Here is a 13,643-nt window from a genome sequence, read left to right on the forward strand (position 1 = left end):
GGAAAAACTGCCAGATTTTATTACTAAAAAAACAACTAAAAACTAAACTAACTAACTACTAAAAACTGAAAGTAAATGTTTGACTATTTGAAAGCTTAAATAACGTATTACACAGAAATCTTGTACTCAAACATGGCATCAGGAAACTGCCAACTCCGACCTGAACAGGGTTGAGGTGGCTCCTCATGTTTTAAAGTGACCAGAAACTTTCTCTGGAATCACTTCTCTTCCACATTTATATGTAGGAATACATGTGGTGTACTGAGTAAAACATTTGATTTTAGTGAAAATGGCAAATAACTTTTTTGATTTTACATACTACTATTTAGCATGATATTGATAAACAAATATGTTTCCCAGGAACCCAAAGCATGTTACGACAAAATCAAGACCATAGCCATTTCCAAGATTGACAAGAGCGCCACTGATGAAGCCATCCAGAAAAACATCGACAAAGACTCCGCCAAGTGAGTAAGCATTTAGCATCCAATGCTGCTAGCATCCAATATAGGCTTTACAATGCATTTATAACACAAAGCAAGACCACCATATATACCTCTACACAGCACAAATATTTCACATTTAGAGATTCAAGATTTACTTTGTCTGTTGTGAAACGATCCAATCGTGATTGTTTTGTCGTTTGTATCCTATCATCAACTGGCTTGACCTCTATGAGTTGACTCTAAAAGCAGTTACAAGATCTCGGACAACAAAGTGACATGAAGCAGGGTTTAGTTCACAATGTTCTGAAGGTTTAATGAGACACATAAGAATATATACATTTTTGAAAAATCGCTCCATTCACTTCAATGACGTGAGAGTAGATGGATAAGAAACTGCACCAGAGAAAAGGAGGATTGGTTCAAGATAGTTTCACACAGATGAATCTTCAGTAAGAAAAAAACAGGGTAACAATTTATGATACGAATTTATGATCCCCATTAAAACAGATGAGAGAGGCTTTGTTCAGAGTTTTTACAGAATGGAATGTAACCGATTCAACATTGTCATAGATGTTCTATTTCATAGGGCAAGTGCACAGCAGTATGAAATTGCATCACTTCACGCTCACAAATGAAATGAAGAAAATAAAAGTTAATTGGTTGGATACTGAATAAGTGACACTAATTTTGGGGGCCCACCTTGAAACGACGGTGATTGTATAGATCTTCTGTGCTTTTGGGTTGAAGATGTGTGTAAAGCATAAAAAAAACAACTTAAATTGCCTCAAAGTCTAAGTACATATATCGTAAGTCTGAACAGACATGCATCTCAACCGCAACTTGACTGGTTGGCGGAGGCATACAACCACAAGGCGGTAATTCTAGTTTAGATGTGATTCATTGGTAATAAATGTGTTATCATTTGGAGTATTTTGCGTTATGTTTTCATTTCCTCCACTTTATCTCCTTGTTCTGACTAGACCTAGTAGTTTAAGCTTGATGAAACTTTATTAGATCAAGTAAACTATATTTTTTTGTTACAGGCTTCCAGAGATTCTGAAAGTGGACTGGCCGGAAGGTGACCCCTGGCCACAGAATGCTGCACGTATGGCTGGGTCTCCGTTCGGTAAACAAATCGGTCATCTGTGAAACGTAATCATGTTGAAAAGTGCACTTTCTCATGGAGCGCAAACGCGTCACTGTTTGTTTTGTGTTTTCACATCATTTCAGGGCCACTCCAAATCAAAATACTAAACAAGAAGGGAGAGTCTATATCCACGATGCCACAAGTGAGCCATGGAGCAGTGAAAAAACTGATTATAGAACTCAAAGTCGTTCAGCACGGTAAGAAAAAAGAAGCCCACTCCTTTTTAAACATCTGAATAATGAAATCTGATAGTATGATGTTTATAGCTGCTATGCTGTGTTTTACTTTTTAGAGATAAACGTAGTAATACAGTAAGCCAACTAATTAAAGAGGCTTTACTCTATATTTAGCACATTAATATAGCAGTAAACAAATATTTTCTATATAAAGATTATTAGAATGGTGATGCATAAAAGCTACAAAAACTGTTCAAATTAGTATGTGATAGCAAGTAAAATGTTAAACACAATGAATTGGTTATTTTAAGATAACAACTATTTCATTGTACTGCCATTGAAAGTGGTGCTATTACATTTGTAAAATGTTTACCTCCTACTTGAGAGAGAACAGGTAAGAGCTGCACCAAAAAAAATATTAATATATTGATTAAATGATTAATATTTTTTTTTTGACCAACAGTCTGGAACCTAAAAATACTCAGTTAACTGTTATAGATGACAAAAAAAGTGGCGAATCCTTACATTTGAAAAGTTAGAACTAGAGGAGTTTCCTTCTTTTAAATTATTGTTGGCACTTAATTGTCTTTCGACTAACTAGTTTTTTCAGCTCTACTTTGTTCCACCCCTTCATTCTAATTCTAATTGCATTTAGTTGGTATATACGGAGCCCCTAAGGGGACATGAAGAAAAAAAAAAGTTTAGTTTCATGTGCTCACACGAAACTTTCATGTTCACACGTGAAACTTTCATGTGCGCACGCGAAACCTAAAGTTTAGTTTCATGTGCTCACGTGAAACTTTCGTGTGCTCACACGAAACTTTCATGTGCGAACGCAAAACTTTTTCATGTGCGCACATGAAAGTTTCACGTGAGCACATGAAAGTTTCGTGTGAGCACGCAAAACTAGTGTGGGCCCATGAAAGCCGTAAAGCCTGAGACGATAGTGAATGACCACAGTAAAGTTCAATAGTTGCACTAGGCTATATTTTAATCTAGATCTTCATTATAAGGACATTGTTGCTTTGCTTGCAAGTCGTCACCATAAGGCTATATTGTTTTGATACAACATTGAAAATGTATTTAATCTGTTCCGACGCAAAAGGGACAGCGATTTGGATCAGGCAGTTACTTTCATTTATGAACAGTTAACATCTGGCCAACTCCTACACAAAATGCAAGGAGAATGGATTAAACAAAGGAAAGAGAATGTTCGATTAACACGAGAACTGAACGGGATAATTCTAAAATGCTTAACGTGAAAAAGGTTTAATGTACCTAAACAACAATCAATGATCCCCAAATTTCTCTCTTATATTGTTCCTCATAACCACTGAAAACTGTCAAAAAATCTAACCCAAAGTCCTATTATTATGGAGCGGATTACAGAGCGGCTGTGTGTTGACTCCCAACGGTTCTCATGGGCTGTATAAGTCCTATAACGTGAACAAGCTTAACATGGTTTAATGTACCTAAACAACGATCAATAATCGCCAAATTTCTTTCTCCTATTGCTCCTCATAACCACTTAAAGCTGACCCAAAGTCATATTATTGTGGACGTTATCTGACATTAAGCGTTTCTGCTTCATTGAGGCTATATAGTAGGAAAAAGCTTAACGTGGTTTAATGTACCTAAACAACGATCAACGACCCCCTCTCTTATATTGCTCCTCATAACCACCGAAAACTGTCAAAAAATCTAACCCAAAGTCCTATTGATGTGGACGTTATCTGACGTTAAGCATTTCTGCTTCACATTTTCAGCAGGAGCCCTGGAGCGGCTGTGGGTTGACTCCCAACGGTTCTCATGGGCTGTATAAGTCCTATAACGTGAAAAAGCTTAACATGGTTTAATGTACCTAAACAACGATCAATGATCAATCTCCTATTGCTCCTCAAAACCACTTCAAGCTGTTCAAAAATCTAACCCAAAGTCCAATTATTATGGACGTTATCTAACATTGAGCATTGAGGCTATAGGAAAAAGCTTAATGTGGTTGAATGTACCGGTATAAACAACAATCAGTGATCACCAAATTTCTGGTTAGATTATTTTTACAGTTTTCAGTGGTTACGATAGGAGCAATATGAGAGAGAAATTTGGTAATCATTGATCGTTGTTTAGGTAGAATTAAACCAAGTTAAACTTTTATCGTCTTTGTCCCTGTTGAACTCAGAATGAGGAGATGGCTCCGTCGCCGAAACTACTTTAAGGCCTAATTATCTTTGGCACTTAGACTCTTTTGACAAATTGAAACCTTTTTGGCATCTATATAAACTCATCTTTAGCCGCATGCATCCTTTCTAACTGTAGTTCTTTGCTGCAGTGCTGCTGACTGTGGCACGGCACTGTTCATAACCGCGCAAAATGGGTTTCAAAGCGGCGCACATGAAAACAAACCTAAGGTTTAGTTTCATGTGCTCACGCGAAACTTTCAAGTGCGCACATGAAAAGGTTTTGCGTGCGCACGTGAAAGTTTTGCGTGAGCACATGAAAGTTTCACGTGAGCACATGGAAATAAACTTTTTTTTTTTTTTTTTGCTCATGTCCCCTTAGGGCAGGGGTGTCCCAGAGGGCCATACTGGAAAAAGAGAATCCCACCAGAGGCCAGACATGTAGAGTTTATTAACGTGCTTTTGTTACTGCATGTCACTTTTTTTTTTAAACATTTTGGTAGCTTTTTCCTTCATTTTTGTTGATTTGTTGTTCCGACTTTTTGTGGCTTTCTCAGACATTTGTCACCTTTTTGTCACATTTTTGTTGACATGAAGCCCTACAAAAGTCATCAAAAGAGTTCCTTAGCCATCGTAGAATTTAGCAAATCAAGCAAAAACAAAGAAATTCTTTTTTAACAACAATTTGTTCTCAGCCTGAATATGAAAACGCTCTGCTGCTTCTGGGGGAATTTCTGAGTCTCAGAGTTGGCAAATCTGCCATATTCAGCTTTGAATGTCAGGTAATTGCAGTTTAAAAAACACTTTTCTGTGTTTTTGTTTTGGCAAACAACTAGGAGGGCCAAAATTTATTGTGAACCCAAATTGATATACGGGGCAGATCTGAATCTGCAATGGGCCGGATTCGGCCCGCGGGCCTTGAGTTTGACACATGTGCCTTAGGGGCTCCGTAGGTATACGGTTTCTAACTGTGTTTTTCTTTCTCTCTGAATGTTCATATGTAGGTCCTAAAGCCGATCAAGAGGTTGTCTCTTTTGTTGCCCAGCATTCAACGACGTGGGGTTTCTGGTTCAAAAAAATTGGTACATTTCTTTTTATTTGTCAACTTTGTCATTATTGGTAACTTTTTGGATGCCCTGATTTTATTTTTTTTTTCTGCTGAAAAATCATGTATCAACATCTCATCTTTGGCAGAGAAACTGACTGACCTAGGGAAGTATACTCTGTACCTGAACACTATGTTATTTGAAAATAATGCTACCGTCTTTGGAGGGAAAAAGCTTCCAAGCTACAAACTCAAATTCACCATCATCGGTAAGAAAACCCGCAAAATATTGGCTGTTATATTTATTATCCTTTCTGCATGCCCAAATCACACACATCCACTGTTTTTGTTCTTCTCAGAGGGTAGAGCTGAGACTTTCGTTATCGGTGCAGTGAGCCCCTCTCTTTATGTGGGAGTGCCATTCAACATTCCTCTGCTGCTGAAAGATGGTTATGACCACTCAGTGACGTCTCCTCCTGATGTTAAACCTGTACTCAAATGCAGGTGGGTCACTCCACTTTATCTGTAAAACATCTATCGTCGTTAAAAAAACAAAAAACTTTTAACCTTAGTTTTGTTGTTTCCTATGTTATTAGTGGACTTTCTTTTCTTATTGCTTGCAAGGCTGTTTTTTCATGTAACCGCAACTAACTGTAAATGATTTGTAAGCTTAGGTATACATGTATCTTCAATTTATCATAAATCTCATCATGTTTTTATTTGGGAGTTCTGGTCCCATTATTGTTTACTTTATCATTGTTATTATTTAGGGGCCTGGACCTGAGTTACGACAGAGTGGACAGCAGTGGGATCACGTTCACCATCTTCGATGTCAAAGCAAGAGGAAAAGTCCTCAATTACCAACAATCAAAGGTTAGAAAAACAATCTCAGAAGACATTATTTTGCATATTTACTGGAAAAGTTGATGCAAAAAGTGAAAAAGAAATGGCAGCCATGTAGACAAGAGTACAACATTTGACAAAAAACAAACCACTGCTTGATAGCCAAGAGTCAACAGTTTATTTCAAACTTGTATTTTGCAGACATATGAGTTGAGAGTGACCATGCCTGGCCTGAAGAAAGACACACAGACTATCACGATCAGTCTTCTTCCTGGTAAGACCTCACTTAGACTGCATTTATTTATTCATTTTGAACAATAAGGGACATTGATTGGTTGAATTCTTGACAGTGATAGTTCATAGACAACAGGCACATCTTTGTTTTTTAGAACTTACACAATAACTTAAATGATCAAATCATTTAAGGGTAAAAGAAACTTTAAGTTAATTGCCAAACATTTTTTAGCTTCTTAAATGTAAGGATTTACTGTCTTTCCCTGTTTTATATAACTGTTGATTTAATATTTAACGGACTGGTCGGCCAATCGGAACAATCCGTTTGACTTCATCATCCTGACCGTTGAGAAAAAAACTCAATGTTTTTCAGGTAATCCACATGCTCTCCATGTGACACCAGCTGACAACCCAATCACAGTCCAGAATGGAAACCCTGTCACATTTAAAGTTGAAATTCACGATGAGGCCGGAAACATCACCGCTCACTCCAAACAGATTGTTCGCTGTCAGGTATGGGTGTGCAGATGTGGTGATGGATGATGGAAATGCTGGGGACTCTGTTCTGCGTTTGATTAATAAGTCACTGTATGATGCATTTACCTTTTTTCTAACAATGTGTGGCATGAGGCTTAGTTCCCCCCTTACTCCTGCATACTGTGACACCTTGGGCGAGGAGGTCATCCTAAATCTCTCCCTCTCCAACCTCCACACCATTTAAAAAGCCAAACACGTGAACTATGCATGAGAGAGTTAAGGAAGGCAGTATCAGAAGAATTCCTGACTAAAGTGAAGTGTCTTTGTGGCGCAAATTATTACAGGAGGTGCAAGAAGCCAGCAGTCGTTAGAAGGCAGTGTTTTCCCCTGTAGGATATACAGCAGCAAATATGATGATTATGCTCATGCTCATTTTATTGTATTTTTTGTTTAGCGTCTGTAACTGAGATGCAACTTTTCGTGTGGTGAACTTAAGCTGATTTTCACACATATTTTAATATTATACAATTACATTTTGAGGAAATTTATTGTAAAGTATTTCGATTTCATGCTGCTTTATTACTCCAGAGCATTTCAGAGGGCAATATTGTACTTTTTACTCAACTAAATTTATTTTACCGTTACAATTACTAGTTTAATTTTATAAACTTATAATGATCAATGCTGGGGACTCCTCTGCGTTTGATTAATAAGTCACTGTATGATGGCGTTCCCTTTTTTCCACTTTTTCCCCTCTATGTAATAAAATATTTAAGGTAGTGTTCTCATCCTTCTGGGCCTACTCCTACAACTCCCCCCCCCTCTTTCTTTTAATGTAATAACATAAACTGAATGGTCATTATTAAATAACTCTCACTCTTGTTTTTATTTGATAACATAAACTGAATGAATATATAATTAACTTATCCTCATCCTTATATTTGTAAATAAGGTCCAGGGGTTACCACTGGTGGCAACTGACTGCAGCACCACTGGAGCTGGACAGCTTGTGACAAAGCCCATAAACCTGAAAATGATCAAGGGAGAACCCCAAAACCTCAAAGTTCATTTTGAGATGCCTGTAAGTAAGACAAACTTAACAAAAACAAAGCTGCCTGTAAGTTAAAAAAAAAAAAAAAAAAAAAAAAAAGCTTCTTTTTTCATAGTACATTCCCTTTTAACAAAAAACATTGGACATGATGTCTCCATCCCTTCTTTTTTTTCCCTCAAGAGTCAGAAGAAGATGGCTAAGGTTGTCAGGGAGCTGAAGGTGGTGCCCAGCACAAGAGTCTCCCGCATGGAGCTCTGCAGTGAGGATGATGAGAATTTGATGCTAAGGAACAACGAAAAGATAGAGTGGCTGGCTGGAGGCTTGCTGGAGAACCTGTTCTATAAGTTGTATGATGAGGCTGGCAGAGAGGTACCTCCCACTGCTACAATAGCCTCCAAGATCAAGGTGTGTCTGGCATATACTGTATAATGCATTGTTTTCCTGTCATGTTTACTGTACTATCCTATTATACAGATGTTGGTTTTTAGTTAGCATATTTTTCAGAGCAATATTTTACAAAAAATCCTGTAGTCTGCCTGTGTGATAATAAATAAAACAAACCAGTTCTGCACTAAATCAGCTATTTAGGAGTCATTGTATTCATTCCCAGCTCATTGCTCTGACTTTTCATTGTTCCCGCTGACTGTGTTTAAGGTTAACTGGACAGGAGATGTAAATCTGGAGGATTTGCTCAAGGGCAAGCTGCCTGACTTACAGGTGCCCACGCAGGTGCAGGAAGCGCGCTTCTACCAGGTGTCCTACCAAGACCAGAGTGTGTCTGTCTCCTTCAACATAGTGTAAGACGCATACCCAACTCAAAGCTGTGATTCGGTGTTGGTAAACTTAAAGAAATGGTTCAATTTTTAAATATATGCATATTCACTTTCTTGCCAAGATGAGAAGAAGGGATACCCATTTCTGTATGATAAATATGCAAGTAATCTATAAGCTTAGCATAAAGGCTGGAAATGGAGGGAAACGGCTAGCCGGGTTCTGTCACAAGGTAAAAGAAAACTGCCTATCAGCACCTCTAAAGCACACTTTTTTTCCGTTTTGGGATTTTTTTATTCCACCGCGGCTTAAAAAAAATCTCCACAAAGTTAAGGCAACACTAGGTGAATAATTGATATACAAATGGTAATTTTGTGGGTGAAGTATTTCTTGAATATGTACAAAAACGAAAGTATAAAAATGACTAGCTAGAAGTTTCCCCTTTTTCCAGCCTATATTAGGCTAAACAAACAAAATAAGAGTGGCATTGATGTTCTCATCTTACTTTCAGCAAATAAGTGAATTACCCAAAATGTCAAATCAAACATTTCTTTAAATATCCACATCCAGACTGGTCTTCATCCCTGCTTGTTTTGTTTGTAGGCCTCGTCCAGATGAACCAAAACGACTGAAAGCAACTGTACTCCAAAGCACACTGAAGCTGGGTGAAATCCTACCTGGACACATCAGTGAGTATAAACCTAATCACCCAACAATCTTTTTTTGAGGATATAATTGCATATGAGATGACACACCTCTTTTTCCTTATACAGACTTGGAGCTTGTGGACCAGTATGATAATGCAACCAAGACGCTTACCTCCACCTGTAAGAACCATATGGCTGTGGAAGCTGAGGGTCTGGACAAATCGGCTGTCGTCTTTAGATGGCAGGTGGGAAAATAGACACACAAACTTAAAGTAAAACTTGGACTTAGAATTCAGATATTAAAGGAATTGTTCTGCCGAGCTCTATCTAAGAGGACATATTTATTTAGTTTTTAAGTTTTTACTAAATAGCTCATGAAGAGAATTCCAAATGTTTTTTTGTAGCAAGTGGTGGGTTTAACAATCTGTGGCATGAGGCTTAGTTCCCCCTTTACTGCTGCATACTGTGGCACCTTGGGCAAGGAGGTTACCCTAAATTTCTCCCTCTCCAACCTCCATACCATTAAAAAGCCAAACACTTGATATATGCATGAGAGAGTTAAGGAAGGCAGTATCGGAAGCATTCCTGACTAGGGTTGGGCATCATTTGGATTTTAACAATTTGTTTTCTATATATATATATATATATATATATATATATATATATATATATATATATATATATATATATATATATATATATATATATATTATAGAGACAATGAGTACTTTTACTTTAAGTGCATCTTGCTGCTCATACTTCTGTACTTTTACTTAAGTAACAATAAATTAAACGCAGGACTGTTACTTGTAACAAAGTATTTTTTAGATTGTGTTATCAATCCTTTTACTTAAAGGATCTGAATACTTCTTCCATAACTGTGTAGATTTACTGATAAATTGATCCTCACTTTGTGTGTTGAAACCAGGGGAGCAGCAGTTCTGTTCTGGTTACGGGGGTGCGGTTCCAGTCCGGGACTCCTGGCCACAGAGAGATGTGCTTCACCTACAAGAGTTATGTGGAGCGCATCATAGTTAAAGTTGTCGCTGGGGTCCCTGCGCAGCTTAAACTAGTCAGTGGGCCAGAGAAGGTATGAAAGGATTTTTAGTATTCGTTTTGAGTCCGGCTGGAGAATGTTTCATGTCATCCCCTCTCTCTCTCTCCCTTAATCTTCATTTCCTGTCTCCTCTCTGCTGTACATTCTCAAAATAAAAGCATAAATGATAATACTAATTAGGTTTTTGATCCTTTTAAAGTGCTCGTATTATGCTAATTTTCAGGTTTATAATTGTATTTCGAGGTTATATCAGAATAGGTTTACATGGTTTAATTTTCAAAAAAACACTATTTTTGTTGTACTACACATTGCTGCAGCTCTTCTAATCACCCTGTGTGTTGAGCTCTCCGTTTTAGCTACCGAGTGAGGCATCTCACTTTTATTCCATCTTTGTTGGGAGTCGCACATGCGCAGTAGCTAGGTCAGTACTACAAGCCAGTCAAAAGCAGAGTATGAGGGCGTGCCACGCTAGCAGATAGGCAAGCTTTTATAACGTGTGTTACAAAGTGATGCACATTCATCACGGAAGTAAAGGACTACAATAGAGCTGTTTGTGAACAGTGTTTTCTGTTGGAGATGGTAAGTCCCTTTGGGGTGGACTTTGGGCTTTTTCACTTTGTAAACCTATTACATGCACAAATCAAGGCAAGGGAAAAAGCCAAAAAGCATAATATGAGCACTTTAAGTTCACAATTGTGATCTATATATTCTTTTGTATCCAAAGCCTTTGCAGGTGTTGAATGACCAAGGCATTGCCACACCGTTCCTCGTCCAACTGTGTGATGAGTGGGAAAATCCCACTACAGACCAGAGGGTGGTGGTAGAATTGAAATCTTCACCCCCGACATTAAAGGTTAGCTTGATAAGCAATATAAACATTTACCCTGTTCCATTTGTGTGTTTTTTAAAAGTCTGTAATGGCAAGGAACTTCTCAGTTGTACGAAATGATCCATGTGGAAAAATGTAATGAGACTTTCTTGTTTTAGGTGACAACAGCTGTTACATCACAACCCGTGAACGCAGAAGGGAAAGCCTCTTTCACTGTTAACTGTTTGAGCGGACCAAAGTGAGTTTCTATTCATAATCCAATATAATATATAATTATAGCAGTGTGATTGTATCAACAGTTGTCCACATTTCCAATACTGTATACATGAGATATGTCCCACCATTTACTATTGGGTGTGTTGTTACCCTCTTGTTCCTCTAGGGGGTACTATCAGCTGGTGTTTAAAGGTTCCCTCAACCAAAAACCCATCCCTGGTCCATCAGTGAATCTCACTGTCATCCCTGATCCCACCAAACCTGTCAGCCTATCAGTGGAGTATGAAACCAATGACAAGCTTCCTGCCGGAGGCATCCTCCCAGGTTTGCATCTCTATTCTCTATTTTTCTTCTGAGCTCTTGTTTCACTATATGCAACTAGTTTAGTGTCTCGTAGCAAACTAAGGGCAGCTGTGTCTGTTCAGTCTTCTCGGTGACCGTGGTGTCTGATGAAGGAGGCCCGATTACGACTTTTAAGCCCGCTGCTGTGTCCATGTTTCTGTGGAAGGGAGGGCCATCAGGAAAAACCCCTCCACAAACGGTGAGTGACTCACTTACAGACAGAGGGATTGTCACTCATTTGTTATTGCTTTTCATTGAAACTATTATCATATATTTTGAGTTATATTTTTCTCTTCCCTTGTCTAGGCCATTGAGCTGAAGTGTAGTAAACCAATGCAGAATGAAAAGAATGACCGTTTCCACTTCAGGTAAAATGCTTTTACATCCTGTCTGTTCTGTTCTGTCTGGGTTGTTGCAGGATGTTTGAATGAATAGAGAGTTGGATGATAAACTTGATACCACTCTTCTATTTGTACGGTAAATATGAAGTTGGCATGAATACTGGAAACAAAAAAACGGCTTGCCTGGCTCTGTCCAGCTTATTTAGTATTCCTTTAAGAAATGTAAATATTGGTTTTGTTTTCTTTCACTGCAGAGATAAAGAGATCCCAGAACAAGTTGGAAAGTACACCATCCAGTTTTTTCTACGAATAAACAAAACAAACGTCCTGTACAGTAATCAGGTTGGTTGAACCTAACATCTGGAAACATTACAGCAACTTAATGAGTTATTTCCACACACCCATTTCCAGATAAGGCTATAAACTTTGACAAGCATGTCAAGTCCTTAACATGCACTTGTTTTGTCCAGCTCAGAAACATCGCAAAACTCAGGCGTGTTGTATCCTATGCTGAGTTAGAAATGATAATACATGCCTTTTGTTTATTCGCTTTTGGATTATTGTAATTCTGGTCATGTCATATAACCTCCATCCTGCACTGGCTACCTGTTAGATTCTGGATCCAGTTCAAGATTCTTGTAATTACATACGGAGCCATCTGTGGTCAGGCACCAGCTTACCAGTAATCTGCTGCACCCTTAGTGTATGTTGTCAGCAGATGTTTGAGGTCCTCAGATCATGGCCTACTATATAAATAAACTGTACTTACCGACTTACACCCAGTTGCCTTAAAACATACTAGGCATTTGGAGATGGCCTCCACAGTGTTGTCTCTCATATCTGTTTAAGAGGAAAGTGGTTGTTCATTGAGTTGTTGCAGGGGTGTTGGTCATTATACTGACTCACTGCGAGGAATGACTAACCTCAGCACTGTTTCCTGTCTCCTAGATTGCTATACATGTGGTGGCCAATCAACCTGTCAAACTGGCACCCGTCTCTCAGCCACCAACCCCAGTTGTTTCCTACAGTGATGTCATTGCCAACCGAACCTTGGTGAAGAATATGACCCTGAGGATAACGGTGAGGCTTTACTGTTTACTCATTACAAATGAGCAGAAACCGCCTACGTTTTCCAGTTAAATATCTGCATTTTAAAGCTGTAGTTTGGGTGTTTATCAGCTGATATACAGCTTGACTTAGTTGCTTTGACTAATTTCAGGATTCATACGGAAATCCAGCAGGACAGGACCTGGACGGGGAGGTTGTCATTTCTATAAAGAACTCTAGTGGAGAAGGCAACAAAAGCCTCCCTCTGTTTGAAGGCAAAGCCAACAGCTTGAAAATAAACTTGGTAGAAGGAAAGGCCCACATGGCTGTGAGTAACGTATTTCTCATTGAACACACCAAAACCTGTATTTTGGAATGGCGGCGTGATGCACATAACACATACTGTATGATAACTGTATAATTTATTCTGTACAGAGGCTTGCTATCATGGAGAACAGCCCCGGTGAGAATGGCACTACATACGTCCTCCTCTTCATCCCTCAAGTGTCAATGGTTCCCACGTCTCTGGCTCCCTTTGAGCTCCCCTTCCGTTTTTTCAATGGTATGATATAAAAAATAAAAAAACTTGGGCAGATTATGGTGCATGAACATGAGACGTTTAGAAGAAAGAAGTTTTTTTCATTTTTAATTACAAAAAGGATATTTTCTCACTCACATTTAGTGGTATTCAACCACACAGAGTTTTTGCTTTGAGATATATGTCTATTAAATGTCACTACTCCAAGACAATACAAAAAAATCTGTTCCTCTTCCGAGACAGATATCTAAAAATAAAC

At 38.4% G+C, this 13,643-nt stretch overlaps 1 protein-coding gene across 4 annotated transcripts in view; it reads left to right on the top strand.

Moving 5' to 3' along the window:
* Window positions 1-13,643, top strand: part of smchd1 (structural maintenance of chromosomes flexible hinge domain containing 1) — a 30,723-nt gene that overhangs the window by 10,307 nt on the left and 6,773 nt on the right. For all 4 annotated transcript variants that reach the window (XM_028568871.1, XM_028568872.1, XM_028568873.1 and 1 more), the window contains 24 exons: window positions 361-467; window positions 1,490-1,572; window positions 1,677-1,790; window positions 4,951-5,028; window positions 5,141-5,260; window positions 5,351-5,495; window positions 5,762-5,864; window positions 6,036-6,108; window positions 6,442-6,581; window positions 7,498-7,626; window positions 7,777-8,001; window positions 8,251-8,393; window positions 8,971-9,056; window positions 9,141-9,259; window positions 9,943-10,104; window positions 10,796-10,924; window positions 11,059-11,138; window positions 11,283-11,440; window positions 11,542-11,657; window positions 11,765-11,826; window positions 12,054-12,141; window positions 12,748-12,879; window positions 13,019-13,174; window positions 13,282-13,408. In XM_028568871.1, coding sequence (XP_028424672.1) covers window positions 361-467; window positions 1,490-1,572; window positions 1,677-1,790; window positions 4,951-5,028; window positions 5,141-5,260; window positions 5,351-5,495; window positions 5,762-5,864; window positions 6,036-6,108; window positions 6,442-6,581; window positions 7,498-7,626; window positions 7,777-8,001; window positions 8,251-8,393; window positions 8,971-9,056; window positions 9,141-9,259; window positions 9,943-10,104; window positions 10,796-10,924; window positions 11,059-11,138; window positions 11,283-11,440; window positions 11,542-11,657; window positions 11,765-11,826; window positions 12,054-12,141; window positions 12,748-12,879; window positions 13,019-13,174; window positions 13,282-13,408 — 2,875 coding nt within the window. The remainder of the gene's footprint in view (window positions 1-360; window positions 468-1,489; window positions 1,573-1,676; window positions 1,791-4,950; window positions 5,029-5,140; window positions 5,261-5,350; window positions 5,496-5,761; window positions 5,865-6,035; window positions 6,109-6,441; window positions 6,582-7,497; window positions 7,627-7,776; window positions 8,002-8,250; window positions 8,394-8,970; window positions 9,057-9,140; window positions 9,260-9,942; window positions 10,105-10,795; window positions 10,925-11,058; window positions 11,139-11,282; window positions 11,441-11,541; window positions 11,658-11,764; window positions 11,827-12,053; window positions 12,142-12,747; window positions 12,880-13,018; window positions 13,175-13,281; window positions 13,409-13,643) is intronic.

This window comes from Perca flavescens, chromosome 22 (assembly GCF_004354835.1).
Source record: "Perca flavescens isolate YP-PL-M2 chromosome 22, PFLA_1.0, whole genome shotgun sequence".
In the NCBI taxonomy this organism is placed as follows: domain Eukaryota; kingdom Metazoa; phylum Chordata; class Actinopteri; order Perciformes; family Percidae; genus Perca; species Perca flavescens.